This window comes from Rissa tridactyla, unplaced genomic scaffold, assembly GCF_028500815.1.
Source record: "Rissa tridactyla isolate bRisTri1 unplaced genomic scaffold, bRisTri1.patW.cur.20221130 scaffold_29, whole genome shotgun sequence".
Lineage (NCBI taxonomy): Eukaryota > Metazoa > Chordata > Aves > Charadriiformes > Laridae > Rissa > Rissa tridactyla.
Window position 1 is genome coordinate 3195571 of NW_026529507.1, and position 13635 is coordinate 3209205.

The 13635-nt window shown below is 54.6% G+C and overlaps 1 protein-coding gene across 1 annotated transcript; it reads left to right on the forward strand.

Annotated features, from left to right (window-relative positions):
• Positions 1-12621: 12621 nt before the first annotated feature.
• On the forward strand, positions 12622-13344 carry LOC128903316 (olfactory receptor 14C36-like; the record flags this gene model as incomplete). Its single annotated transcript, XM_054187332.1, has 1 exon — positions 12622-13344. A coding segment is annotated over one exon (723 nt), but the record flags the coding sequence as incomplete, so codon positions are not given.
• Positions 13345-13635: the final 291 nt, after the last annotated feature.

Genomic DNA, 13635 nt, shown 5'->3' on the forward strand with positions numbered 1-13635 from the left:
CTCGCTGGGCCTTTTGGTGTCCTGCCAATGGATGGGCTTCAGCTTGTTGTCTTTGCCACGGGACCCCTCCTCTTGTCTTCTCAAGGCCTGTTTCCTTCCCCTGTCCCCCCGGGACCAGTGTGTGGGCCTTTCGGGGCAGCTGAGGGGCCACCAAATGGCCTTTGGCTGCCTCCCAAGGACCTCCATTTCTCTTTGCGTGCTTCCTAAGGCCCTCTGCTTGCCCCTTGGTGCGGCCCTGGGCTCTAGATGTGCCCTTTGCTGCAGCCCAGAGCCCTCTGGCTGCCTCTCGATGCCCACCCCGAGCCCTTGGCGTGCCTCTGGGTACCCACCACGGCCCTCCGTGTGCCCTTGGGTGCCACCCAGAGCCCTCCCGCTGCCTTCCTCTATGCCCGGGGAACTCCTTTTATCCTCTTGTCCCCTCCAGCCTGGCTGGAGCCCTGCCAGAGCAAAAGGAGCAGGGGAGAGGGTTTAGGCTCCAAAGCTACACACACAGTGTCCAAAGCCTCATTTTTGTTTTCCAAAGTCTTCGTTTGGGCTTCCAAAGCCTCATGGTAGGCTCTAAAGCACCATTTTCATGGTCCAAAGGCTCCGTTTCAGTTTGCAAAAGCTCCTTTTCAGAGTCCAAAGCTGCATCTTAAGTGTCCAAAGCCTCATTTTCAGGCTCCAAAGCATGGTCTTGACGATCCAGCCAGTCGTTTTGAGGGTCCAGGTTGCACTGTAAGTGTCTAAACCCTCATCTTTATGGGCCACAACCCTCCCTTAAAGATCAAAGCCACACTTTTTAGGCTCAAAAGCCTCATTTTTAGAGTCCAACACCTTCATTCTAGGCCTGAAAGGTTCCTTTTTTGGGTCCAAACCCTCACTTTTAGGGTCCAAGACCTCATTTATACTTTCCAAGCCCCACTTTTAGGTCCAATGACTCATACGAAGGGCCGAGAGCACCATTTTTAAGGCTCAAAGTCTGATTTTGGAGGGCCAAAGCCTCATTTTCAGAATCCAAACTTCATTTCCAGGACCAAATCCTCATTTTTAGCTTCCAATACCTCATTTTCAGGGAGGAAAGCTCCCTTTTTAGGATTCAGTCCACAATTTGGAGGGCCCAAAGCCTCATTTTGAGCCTCCCAAGCCCCATTTTTAGGGTGTAAAGCCTCAGGTTTTGTAGAAAAACGTCATTTGAGGGCACAAAACCTGATTTCAGGGTTCAAAGCTTCCATTTCATTTCCAACGCCCCATGTTTAAGGCTGAAATCCTCAGTTTTGGGACTCAAAACCATCTTTTCCGACACAGAACATTTCTTCAGGGCCCACAGTTCCAACCTGAGGGTCTGAACCCAAAGGCGCAGCTTGTCGCCTGGCAACGTCCGCCCTCCCCTCTGTGTCCCGCCTATCTGCCCCAAAGAGCCAATCGCCTTTGAGGAGGCGGGAGCAAGGCACAAGATTGATGTGTAAACAACCAATCAATCTTCAAGGCGTGCAGGGAAGGTGGCAGCAGTCAAAAACAACCCTTGGCACCATGTGGGGGCGGGGCATGTGCCCCGCCAATCACAGCTGGAGTTCGAGCAGCACACAGATGATTGATAAGCGTCTGACCCATCAGTTGATGGGAGGAGCAAGGCAGAAGTAGAGCCAATGAAAGAAAAGATCCTGGGCAGAGTGACAGCCCAGGCAGCCAATCAGAGAGTGACCACCTCAGGTGACCTGCACCTGGGCAGCCTGACCACCTGGGAGCCAATCAGGAGCCGCCTCCAGGCAGGGCAGGCCCCAACCCAGGGCAGAGTGACAGCCGAGGGGACCAATCGGAGGCAGCATCACCTCAGGGGAAGGGCGGGTGCTGCTGCTGTGCAGCCTGAGCACCCAGGAGGAGGAGGGGGATGCTGGCTGTGGGGCCGCCTGCCATCACCTCACCCACTCCCCTCCCACCAGTCCAACTGTCCCTGTGGCAGCCTGAAGGCTTGTGAGGAGGGGGGGACACGTCCCTGAGACGGTGCGTTGAGCAGGGGGAGATGGCGGTGCTGGGGCCTCCCCCTCAAAGCCGGGGGTGCCCAGGGTTGATGCTCTCCGCCCCCCTCTCCCCACAGCTGCTGCTCATCATCTCCTTCCTGACGCTGCCCGACCTGCTGAGCCTGGACCCGACGTGCCGCTGCCTCCCCTCCGCACCCCTCTCCCCCGCCAGTGCCTGGCCCTGCAAGAGGGCCGCCATCCTCAACTGGGAGTCGGCCGTTGCCACGGGGGCGTGGGGGTGGTGGCCCTTTGTCCCACAGCCAGTAACAACGTCTCGGCGTCCCCCCCTCCAGACACCAAGGGGCCGTACCTGCAGAGCCTGGGCCGCGGCTGGCAGCGAGCACTGATGGCCTCCATCCTGTCTCCCCCCTCTCATGGCTACCACAAGCTGGCGCTTGCCCAGCAGCACCTCTTCCTCCTGGGTTACAGCAGGACCCACCTCTTGCTCCGTGACTCTGGCCGTCACGCCTGCTCCTGCCAGGCCCTCTCCCACGGCGTCAGGGATGTATGCCGACCCCTCACTCCCCCTTCCCCCCCTGCCACCACCATGCTGGGTGACCGTCCCCTCCTCCCCACAGTGACAGTGGGTCCCCGTGGGGAGCCCCCCCCACGCCTGCGTGCTGACGGAGCAGAAGCAGAGCGACACCCTGGAGGTGTTCGACCCAGCCGACGTCCAGCACATCTTCTGCATTAGCTTCCCCTCCTCCATCCGCGTCAGACAGGCGGTCGTCACCAGCACGGAGGTGACGTGGACCCTTCTGCTGCTCACAGGTTTGGGGGGGACACTGAGGAGATGGGGAGAGCACCTTGGGGTGTGGGGACACTGCGGGGAGGGGGACACACGTGCCAGATTCAGCCCCCTGACTTCCCCGTGTGGGAGCGCAGAGGAGGGGCAGGTGTACAACCTGCAGCTGACCCTATCCCTGACCCCAGTGTCATCCCTGTAGGTGCCATGTCCCCATCGCTGTCCCCACAGGTGTCCTGGCCACACCACTGTCCCCAGCCCTGTCTCTGTCCCTCCAGGTCTCTTGTCCCCCTCCCTGTCCCCACAGGTGCCCTATGCCCAGGGCTGTGGGGACAGCGGCCGCCTGCTGGGCTGGTTCCATGGCAGCATCAGTTTTGTCCACCTCCGTGTCACAGTGAGACCAGGGGACACTGTCGACCCCACTGGGGGCTAGAGAGGGCCCCCCAGACTCAGCTGTGTTTTGTAAAGTCTCCTTTCAAGAGCACAAAAACGCATTTTTTGTTTCCAAAGCTTCTATTTCAGGCTCCAAAAAGGCATTTTTAAGATTAAGCCAGTCAGTTTTAGGGTCCAAGATGCATCTTGGATGTCAAAACCCTCATTTTTATGGTCCAAACCCCTCTTTTAGGGACCAAATCATCATGCATTTGAACCCAAAGCCTCATTTTTAGGTACAAACCCTCATTTACAAGTTCCAAAGCCCATTTTAAGATTCAAAGACCCATTGTCAAGCTCTAAACAAGCATTTTTAGGATCCAGCCAGTCATTTTTAGAGTCCAAGCCACATCTTGACTGTCCAAAGCGAGAGCGAGTGGCCCACACGCGTGTCCAGATGGGCCTCCAGGTGGGCCCCGGGCTGGCTGGGCAGCAGCCGGGCAGCGGCGTGGCAACATGACGATGTGCAGTGCGGTGTCGCGGCGACGTGACGATGCAACAATGTGCGTCTGCTCTCTAGAGCCGCTTGCTGGGAGACTGGCTGTGGTGGCCGCAGCTGGGTGCCTCTGGAGCGAGAGGTGCCATCGCTCTGTCTACCCGTCTTTTAATTACCTCCAGGGATGGTGCCTCAGCCACTTCCCTGTGCAGCCTGTTCCAATGCTTGAAAAACCTTTCAGGGGAAAGATTGTTCCTAATATCCAGTCTAAACCTCTGCTGGGGCAACTGGCGGCCGTTTCCTCTTCTCCTGTTGCTTGTTTCTTGGGAGAAGAGACCGACCCCCACCTCTGTACACCCTCCTTTCAGGGAGTTGTAGAGAGCGAGAAGGTCTCCCCTCAGCCTCCTTTTCTCCAGGCTAAACAGCCCCAGCTCCCTCAGCTGCTCCTCATCAGACTTGTTCTCCAGACTCCTCACCAGCTTCATTGCTCTTCTCTTGACCTGCTCCAGCCCCTCAATGTCTTTTTTGTGGTGGGGGGTGCAAAACTGGACACGGCAATCAAGGTGGGCCAAGTGCAAGGTCCTACACTTGGGTCAGGACAACCCTCGTTACCAATACAGGCTGGGGGATGACTTGATAGAGAGCAGCCCTGTGGAAAAGGACTTGGGGGTCCTGGTGGATGAAAAGCTGGACATGAGCTAACAATGTGCGCTTGCAGCCCAGAAGGCCAATCGTGTCCTGGGCTGCATCAAAAGAAGCATGGCCAGCAGATCCAGAGAGGGGATTCTCCCCCTCTACTCTGCTCTCGTGAGACCCCACCTGGAGTACTGTGTCCAGCTCTGGAGCCCTCAGCACAAGAAGGACATGGACCTGCTGGAGCGGGTGCAGAGGAGGGCCACGAAGATGATCAGAGGGCTGGATCACCTCTGCTACGAAGAGAGGCTGAGAGAGGTTGGGGTTGTTCAGCCTGGAGAAGAGAAGGCTCCGGGGAGACCTTATAGCGGCCTTCCAGTACCTGAAGGGGCCCTGTCAGAAAGCTGTTGCAAGGCTGTTTGCAAGGGCATGTAGCCTTAGGACGAGGGACAATGGTTTTAAACTAGAGCAGGGCAGGTTTAGATTAGAGTTTAGGAAGAAGTTCTCTCCACTGAGGGTGGTGAGACAGTGGCACAGGTTGCCCAGAGACGGGGTGGAGGCCCCATCCCTGGAGACATTCAAGGCCAGGTTTGATGAGCCTCTGAGCAACCTGATCTAGTTGTCGGTGTCCCTGCTTACTGCAGGGGGGTTGGACTAGATGACCTTTAAAGGTCCCTTCCAACCCCACACGTTCCATCATTCTGTTATTCCATGATTTGTCCAAAAGCTTGTTGCTGCTCAGGGCCCCCTTTAGGCAGATTTGTGTATTCAAAAGACCATTTGATTTACTTTGTCTCTTTGCTTCTCTCTGCGAATCGAGGGAGCTCGTGACGTGAGTGTAAGCCTCACTGCGTGCAAAGAACAATTATGGACAAAGAAAGAAAGTCCAGGACAGGGAATCTTTTGGGAAGTCTTGGGATCTGTGATTTAACAAAAATTATGTTTTCTGTTGGTCTAAGGTTAGCCGCTGTAGGAAGCAGATTTTGGTGGGGGTAATGTGGACTTTACACATAGCTGAGGAATGTCTCGTTTTTTTACTGAACTATGCATTCCTTTGTTTCCATTTGTTGGCAAGTGACAAACACCCTTCTGTGTCCGTGTGCTGCTCGTTCTCCAAGTAACCCAGGTGGGAACCGGTGCCAATGGGCTGAACCGCGCAGCTTCAGTGGAGGAAGCTCAGATTGGAACAGGGCTGCTGTAAGTCCCAGGGGGCTGATGAGAGAAATGCTGGGTTGGGGGCAGGATGAAGACTGGCCATAGGTTGTGGAACACAAAGGGTCTTGATTTTCATATCTGTTCAGACTGCATTAGCAGACGCTCAGGATCAGTATCATGTAGAGACTGCTGATTTCCATTCATGTATAAGCAGAAAAATAAAGTAGGAAAAAGAAAAAAGAAACCCTTTCTTCTTGTTGTTTAGTAATCGTATTATTTCACTTTGATTACATTCCTGCAACTTCTCTAATTAAGCACATGAGAATTGAAGACTTTAAGGAAAAATATGCCCAGAGAGACTTGACTTGTTAGGGCGTTTTGCATGTTAATGAGCCCTCTGGTGCCAAGTGCCTGAACTGCAGATCCTGAAAGACTGAACAAGCCTCAAGACAAGTAGAAGTCAGCAGCAAACCTCCAAGAGCTTCCCAGAGTCCTTGGAGGCTGGTGAAGCAGGAAGTCAGAGGTGCTGCTTCGAGGTGGAAAATCAAACGTGGAATGTGGTTGTGAAAGCCCTTGATGTGTGTCACCAAGCAGGACAGCCAAGCCCTGACCCCATCTGCTGGGAAAGGGGATCCGTCAACTCACGGGATGCTCACACCTCAAGCCCTGCTCCCCCGGACACTGCTTCAAGGCTTCTGACAGAGATGCAGACTGCTGCATTGGACATATGTATGTTCATATTTTTTTTAATAGGTACTGATACTCCTTGGGAAATCAAACAAACTCCTGAAGGAGTACTGAAGGATTCTTGATATGGTCAGGGCTGTATAAGGGCACATGTAAAGCATCCCTGCACCTGATGCGAATTAATTCGGTGGCCATGGAAGCTCTGATGCACACGCAAGATGCCAGTGTGACCAGGAAGGGGAAGACTGGATCTAAACAGCACGTTTCCAAAGCTGAGAGCATGAGCGTCATGGTTTCACTGCAGGAGAGCTCCAGCCTTGGGGCTAAATCACAAAAGTGGTCTAGTACATCAGGGCCAGCAAATGTGTCTGGGACAAGAAGGAAATGATTACTGCAGATGACAGAAATCCCCCCAGCCAAGGTGCAGCTGTCTTCTAGCGACAACCCTTCCAGTTCAGGAGTCTTGCAGAGAGCAGGGGGTGGCACAGAGCCAAGTACTGTTCATAGCATGTGGCCACCAGCAGGAGCCACTCTGTACATGCCAAAGGTGCAGGAAATAGCCCTAAGAGCGCTGTGAGCAGAGGTGGTGCTGTGCCCAGTGGGAGGACAGTCAGGGTGGCGGAGCTGTAGCAGGTTTCCATGTTTTCCACCAGCAGCCCCATGCTGAGGCTGTTCCCAACTGCAATTATGGGGCAGGTCATGGGAGGGAGGAGGAAGACATTTTTCTGAAGGTTGGGGACGTTGCCCATTCCCATTAGGGGAAACTCCACTGATGATGACAAATTGTCCTAATCCCCTTTTTCCATGGAAAATTTTAGGTCTTCCTGTCCCCTCTCTCCTTGTGGGTACGCCTTCGAGTGACCACATTTGTTTCTCTGTTAGGTGCCTAAGGACATTGGGAAGGAAGTTCAGAGAGGTGAAACACGGAGGTGTCTGTGCTTCTGAGTGCATCATAGTCCCTAGACGTGCTCTGTTCTGTGTGAAGGGTGAGAAAAGCCATCTTCTGGAGGGCAGCGACACTCCTGCTTGCAGAACGCTTTCGGACTGCGCGGGCGAAATGCTCTGTGGACGTGCTGCTTTCAGACTGTGTGAAACAAGGGATGGGCCATAAGGACAGGGGAGGGTGAGGCAGCACACAGAGGCACTTGCGATGAACCGGAAAAGGCAGGTGAGAGAAATCTCATTGGGCCGGTGGGGTTGTTCCTGAAGTCACACGCAGAATTGTCAGGGCTCTGACAGGGCTGTTCAAAGCCGCGAGCCCTTCCCTTCCATGTGCAGAGGCGTAGGGACCCTCTGGCCTCCTGCTGCCACTCCCAGATGCTGGGAGGCACCTCAGCCCTGTGGCGTGGTGCCCATCTGAGATGCCTCATGGCATGAGGTATGGACATAGGGACCCTGGTTCACGGAAGCACATCCCAGTGCGGCATCCAGGTGGTTTCCCAGAGGACGTTCCTCTCAAAGTCAAGTTACCCGAAGACAGAGTGTGTCCCACGGGCCTTCGTGGACGCTCTGGGAATAGCTGGTGGCACTTGTGCTCAACTCGGGTTCCTCTCCCCACATGCACATGATGTGCATGCTTCAGTCTCCTCCATGCAATGCAATCAAGGACTTCTGACCTAATCAGGTGGCACTTTCTCAGCTCACTGTGGCTCCATCAAAGATGTCCCTGAAGCTCCAGGGGAACCTGCTGTGAAACAAGCTGAAGTCATGACTGATGTTTCCTCCCTCAGCTGTTGGGGGGGACATTCCTTTCTGGCAGTATCATTTCCCCTATCAGAGGCAGAGTTAGGTCCCAGAACGACCTCTTCTTTTCCACCTATGAGACAGGACACCCAGACAATGAAAGGGAGGAATCTCCTGTACCCCTGCAAACCACAGTGCACATTTGAAGTGCCAGAGGTGGCCCGAGACATGTGCAGGTATCTCTAAACTTTGATGGAGCAGTTCAGAGGGACAGGGCAGCGTCTGGGGCCATCATTTTGGAGGCTCTTGGGGCATTGCTTTGGGCAGCTGAAGTGACAGCAGATGGCCACCTTTAGGACAATGAAGCCTGTTCCTGCTCACTATGTACAGGGCAGCCTATAGAGCTATTCCTCTGAGCAAATGGAGTCATTGCCATCTGAAGAGCTACGTCTCTCTCTCTTCTCCACCAGCTGTCTTTACCAGATCTCCATTGGCAGTTAGGGCTGGGTTCTCACTGGCACCCCTACAATGCCCAACCTAATTCAGGGCAGCTGCCCAATTTCAAGGTTAACTCCATCCTGTGGAGCTGCCTGAGGTGCCAGGGCTCTCCAGCACAACTGCGTGCAGCCGGCAGGGACAGCACAGGACTTGCGCGAACATCATCCCCATTCAGAGCAGCCGTGTAAGAGACCCCAAGAGACCTTCTGAGGCGTTCAGTGCTTTCCTTCAAGCAACTGCAGTGAGGCAAGTGCTGTCCCATCTCAATCCAGTAGATGCAGGGAGTGCTTCTCCCACATCCCTCAGTCATCCCTTTGATGATGCAGTCATCCTCGTCCTGAGGAGAGCAGGGATTGATCTCCTCCTTTCCCCTTTACATTGCCATCTGCCATCCCCCCCAGCATGCTCTGACGCAAACCTTTTGCCTGCACGGTACTTGGGCACTTGGTAACAGCTGGCTTTGTTGCACGCCTGAGCTTGGCCCTGGTGCCACGACTGAGGTCCAGCACACCTCTGCTCTGACACAAAGAACCTATAATGAAGGAGAGGAAGGGGACCAACTCTTATTTAACCAACCTGAGGAAGTCTTGGGCTCACCAACGACTTAACGTCTTACCGGGGACATCAATGACCCTGTGTATTGTGTTGACATGGCTAGGTTTTGGTAGGGGTGAGGGGGCTGCAGAGGTGGCTTAGGAGAAAAGGGATCAAGAGGTGACTCCATGTGAGAGAGAGCCACTTTCAGCTGGCTCCAAAGGGGACATGCCGGTGCCCAAAGCTGAGCCAGTAAGCAATTCTCGTGGCACCTCTGTGATAGCATATTGAAGCAAGGCTAAACAGCAGTGTGCAGTCACTGTAAGAGAGAGGAGTGAGACACATGGAGAGAAACAGCCCTGCAGACAGCAAGGCGAGTGGAGAAGGAGGGGGAGCGGGAGTGAAGCTGGGTGGGCACCTGGCAGCCAAAAGTCAGCCCAGCACCCCCTGACATTCCCAGGAGAGCACAGTGCAAATGCTCCTTTAGGTGTCTTGCACCCACTCTGAAGGCGATGCCTTTCCTGTAGGTCCTGTGCAGTCCCTGCCGGCCACCTGCAGCTGTGCTGGAGAGCCCTGGCACCTCCTGTAGCACAACAGGCCTGTCCATGGACATTGAGTAGCTGCCCTGAATTAGGTTAGGTGTGATGTGGGGATGTCCATGAGACATCTGCCGTTACAGTCAGTGGGGATCTAGTATACACGGCTGATGGAGAAGATGGATGATGTCAATGGCAATGAGTACATCTGGTCCCCTGTCTACCTCAGAAGGCTGCCCTGGGTTGAAAGAGTAGGGAAAAGTTCAGTTGTCCGAAATGTGGGCACGTGCTGGTGGCCAAAGGAATTCCTCGTGAATCTCAAAGATGACGGCACCAGATACTGCCCTGTCTCCATGAACTGCTCCGTTAGATCTTGCAGTTACCGGCACGTATCTTGGACCACGTCTGAGACCTGAAATGTCAGTAGGTGTTTGAGTCTGAAGAGCTCACTGCTGGCCTCCATCTCCCGGAATGACGCTGGGAGCTGAGACCAGCAGCTCCCATGCAGCAGGTGCCTATTTTGTGCCCACCTGAAGAGAGGCAAGAGGAATCCCCTCTCCTGTGGGATTGTGGCAGCCCTAAGTGAGAGCTGAGTCCACTTCACACCCAGGACTACAAACCAAGGAGGAGATGCCTCAATTGACGAAGCCGACTGCCTTCGCTCAGCAGGGGCAAAGGAGATCTGGCACTGTCCAGGTTTCCTGTCTCATACCAGAAGGAACAAGACCTTTCTCGTGCGCAGCTCTCTCTGACAGGAGAAATTACCCGGCTGGAAAGAAGCGTCTCTCCAGAGGTGCAAGAGAGACCACACAGTATTACTTCAGTCTCTTTCCCAGCAGGTTCCCCTGGAGGCACAGGGACACCTCCAGGGAGCCCCGAGGAGGCAGAGAAAGTGACGTCTCGGGCTGGTCCTCTGCGTCTGAGCTGGGCTGGGCTCCTGGGATGGAGGGAGCTCGTGGCAAGCGGGCAGCGCTGCAGAGAGACAGCTCTGCCCAGGAGCAGCTCCTCTGCAAAGGGCAGCAGGGCTGAGGGCACTGCCTGCAGGTAACGAGGGGAGACGTGTGAGGCCAGCGGATCTTAAAGGCAGCCTGGGGTGGGAGAGTGCTGAGAGCTCACTGGGAGAAATCCTCACAGCCTTTGCACAGTCTCTGGCTGCAGGGCATTGAATCTGCAGCTGCTGGAGGCATCTCCAGAAGCTGGAACATCCCCCAGCCTACGGGATCTGCAAGTACAACTCTCACAGTTTCTCTAGTTTCGAGGAGAAGGACAACGTGTGGAGCAGGGCTTCCCTGCTGCACCGTCAGAGGGACAGGGCATGCTGTGTCTCTGCTGCAGTATAATGCAGAGAGGCTCCCTGGAGCAGTCTCCTAAAGCTGGCATAGCCCATGGCTAATGTGATCTGTCAGGAAGGCTCTCAAGGCTCCGTCGGTGTTGAGAAGGATGTGCTCGAGAGCAGGGCACCCCTACCACATCACCAAAGGCACAGGGCATGTCGGCTGCCTTCTCCCAGGGACGGCTGCCGGGCTGTGAAGGTGGGTGTGCGTGCAGGGGTGCTCAGGGCTGTCCTTCAGAGCAGGGTCCCCGTGTCCCAGGGAACTGTGTGCTGGGCCAGGGACTCTGCTGCCTGCCAGGGTCAGCTCTCAGCCTGCCCGGGGAGCTCCCCCTGGCGCTGCGGGGAGAAGCTGTGGGTGGAAGGAGTGACCCCAGTCGTGTCATGGCAGGGTCCTTCTGCAGTCGTGAGGGTGCTGCATGGGTCGTGTTTCCTCCCAGCTCCAGATCACCCCCAGGACATTTGCAGAGGATCCTTTTGGAGAAGGACTTCAAGGCAGCATTTACCTGAAAGAAATGGAGCCCATGTTTTGAATTTTCCACCTTTAGTGGGATGCATGGGGAGTGGGAGAAAGGAATTTCCTTTTCCATTTAGGATGGCACCTCCCCACCACCACACATACATTCCCTGGAGACACTCCCTGGTCTCCTCTCCCACATCCTGGAGGAGAAATGTTCAAGTGTCTCCCTGTCCTGACTCTCTTTGAAGAAGAATTTTCACCTGTTCCCCTCTCAGCCCTGCTGTCCTTGTTCCTTCCCTTCTTCCACTGTGGTGGGGGCTGAGGATTCAGGTGCAGCTCAGACACTGACGCTGCACGTCCTGTCATGCCTGTGTATCCAGGGAGGAAAAGCATCCAAATGCCTTTAATATTTTGGGCTCTGGGGACTGCAGTGTGTGGGGCCGAGAGTAAGCCACCCCATCTTTAGGCTAGTTGGCTCTTTCCCAGGAGTGTCCTGCTTGGCTGCACGCTGCCCTCCAGAAGGGCTCAGCTCTCCCGTGGCATCCCTGTGTCGTCTAGCAGCCCCACGGAGTAGACATGTCAGTGCCAAGGCCACGTAAATCCAGCTGGAGGGCTGAGTGTAGGCAGCTGCAGTGAGCCCCCTGTGTCCCTGGCTGGGAGGGGAGAGCTGAGATCCTCCTCGGGTCCAGTGAGCTCAGGTGAGGGGCTGGGAGAACTGCGCTTGTAAATGGGACTCCTCTGCTCTCAGCAGTGTCCAGGTTCTTCTCAGGGGAATGTCTGCTTGGGATCATCCTCCAGCTCAAAGAGGCAGCAGCACAGGGCAGCTGAGAGCAATTCCGATGGACAAACTCGCTGTCCTCGCTCTGCACTGAGGGACAGTCCCCTTGGCTCGCAGGACCCACAAGGTTTCACTTGCAGCACAGCAGAAATGCCAGGGATTTCTGCCTTAAAAACACTCCTCAGGTGTGGTGGGGAAACTACAACAGAACAACACCAACAACAAGGTGCCCTGAGCTCTGCCCTGCAGTCGGGTGACAATGCTGAAAAGCCCTTTGATGCCAGGAGTGGATTTAATCTGAGATCACCCCGTGTTCCTTTTTACCCATGGCTGTAGGGCAGGACTGAATCCTGCAGAGATCTCAGCTCTCTGGTGGACTATCAGCCAGCACCAACCAGAGTGTACAAAAAGGACCTGCAAAAGGTCTTCCTGAAAGGCGAGAGCCAGTTTGGTGGGTTTCTAAGACCAATTGAATACTTTAGTTTGAGAGAAATCTTCCCTAACTTCTCACTGCTTTTCTTTCCATTCACAGGTCTCCAAGCCCAGGGGAAGAAAATGTCGAATGGCAGCTCCATCACCCAGTTCCTCCTCCTGGCATTCGCAGACACGCGGGAGCTGCAGCTCTTCCAGTTCTGGACCTTCCTGGGCATCTACCTGGCTGCCCTCCTGGCCAAAGCCCTCATCATCACCACCATTGCCTGTGACCACCGTCTCCACACCCCCATGTACTTCTTCCTCCTCAACCTCTCTGTTCTTGACCTGGGCTCCATCTCCACCACACTCCCCAAAGCCATGGCCAATTCCCTCTGGGACACCAGGGACATCTCCTATGCCGGATGTGCTGCACAGCTCTTGTTCTTCATCTTCTTTCTCACAGCAGAGTATTGTCTTCTTACCATTATGGCCTATGACCGCTACGTTGCCATCTGCAAACCCCTGCACTACGGGACCCTCCTGGGCAGCAGAGCTTGTGTCCACATGGCAGCAGCTGCCTGGGGCAGTGGGTTTCTCTATGCTCTCCTGCACACGGCCAATACATTTTCCCTACCCCTCTGCCAGGGCAATGCCCTGGACCAGTTCTTCTGTGAAATCCCCCAGATCCTCAAGCTCTCCTGCTCACACTCCTACCTCAGGGAAGTTGGGCTTCTTGTGGTCAGTGCCTGTTTAACCTTCGGGTGCTTTGTGTTCATCGTGCTGTCCTATGTGCAGATCTTCAGGGCCGTGCTGAGGATCCCCTCTGAGCAGGGACGGCACAAAGCCTTTTCCACGTGCCTCCCTCACCTGGCCGTCGTCTCCCTGTTTCTCAGCACTGCCATGTTTGCCTACCTGAAGCCCCCCTCCATCTCCTCCCCAGTTCTCGACCTGGTGGTGGCTGTGCTGTACTCAGTGTTGCCTCCAGCAGTGAACCCCCTCATCTACAGCATGAGGAACCAGGAGCTCAAGGAGGCCATTAGGTATCTGATTTCATGGATTTTTTTCAAGAGGGAGAAATGTTCCACCTCTCTCCACAAATGACTCCCGCACTATTTGATTCCATCTGCTTTTTTGTGTGTTTTGTTATTGGCTTTGTGTTTTTAATGATTACATTTCTCATCATTGCTGTTGATATTGTCATTTATGGTTTTTATGCTCCTACACAAAGGTTTCACTTGTGTCACTACACCTGAGACATTTACGTCTTAGTTTCACCTGGTTCCCTTCTAAAAATGTATTTCACAGTGGCTCAGA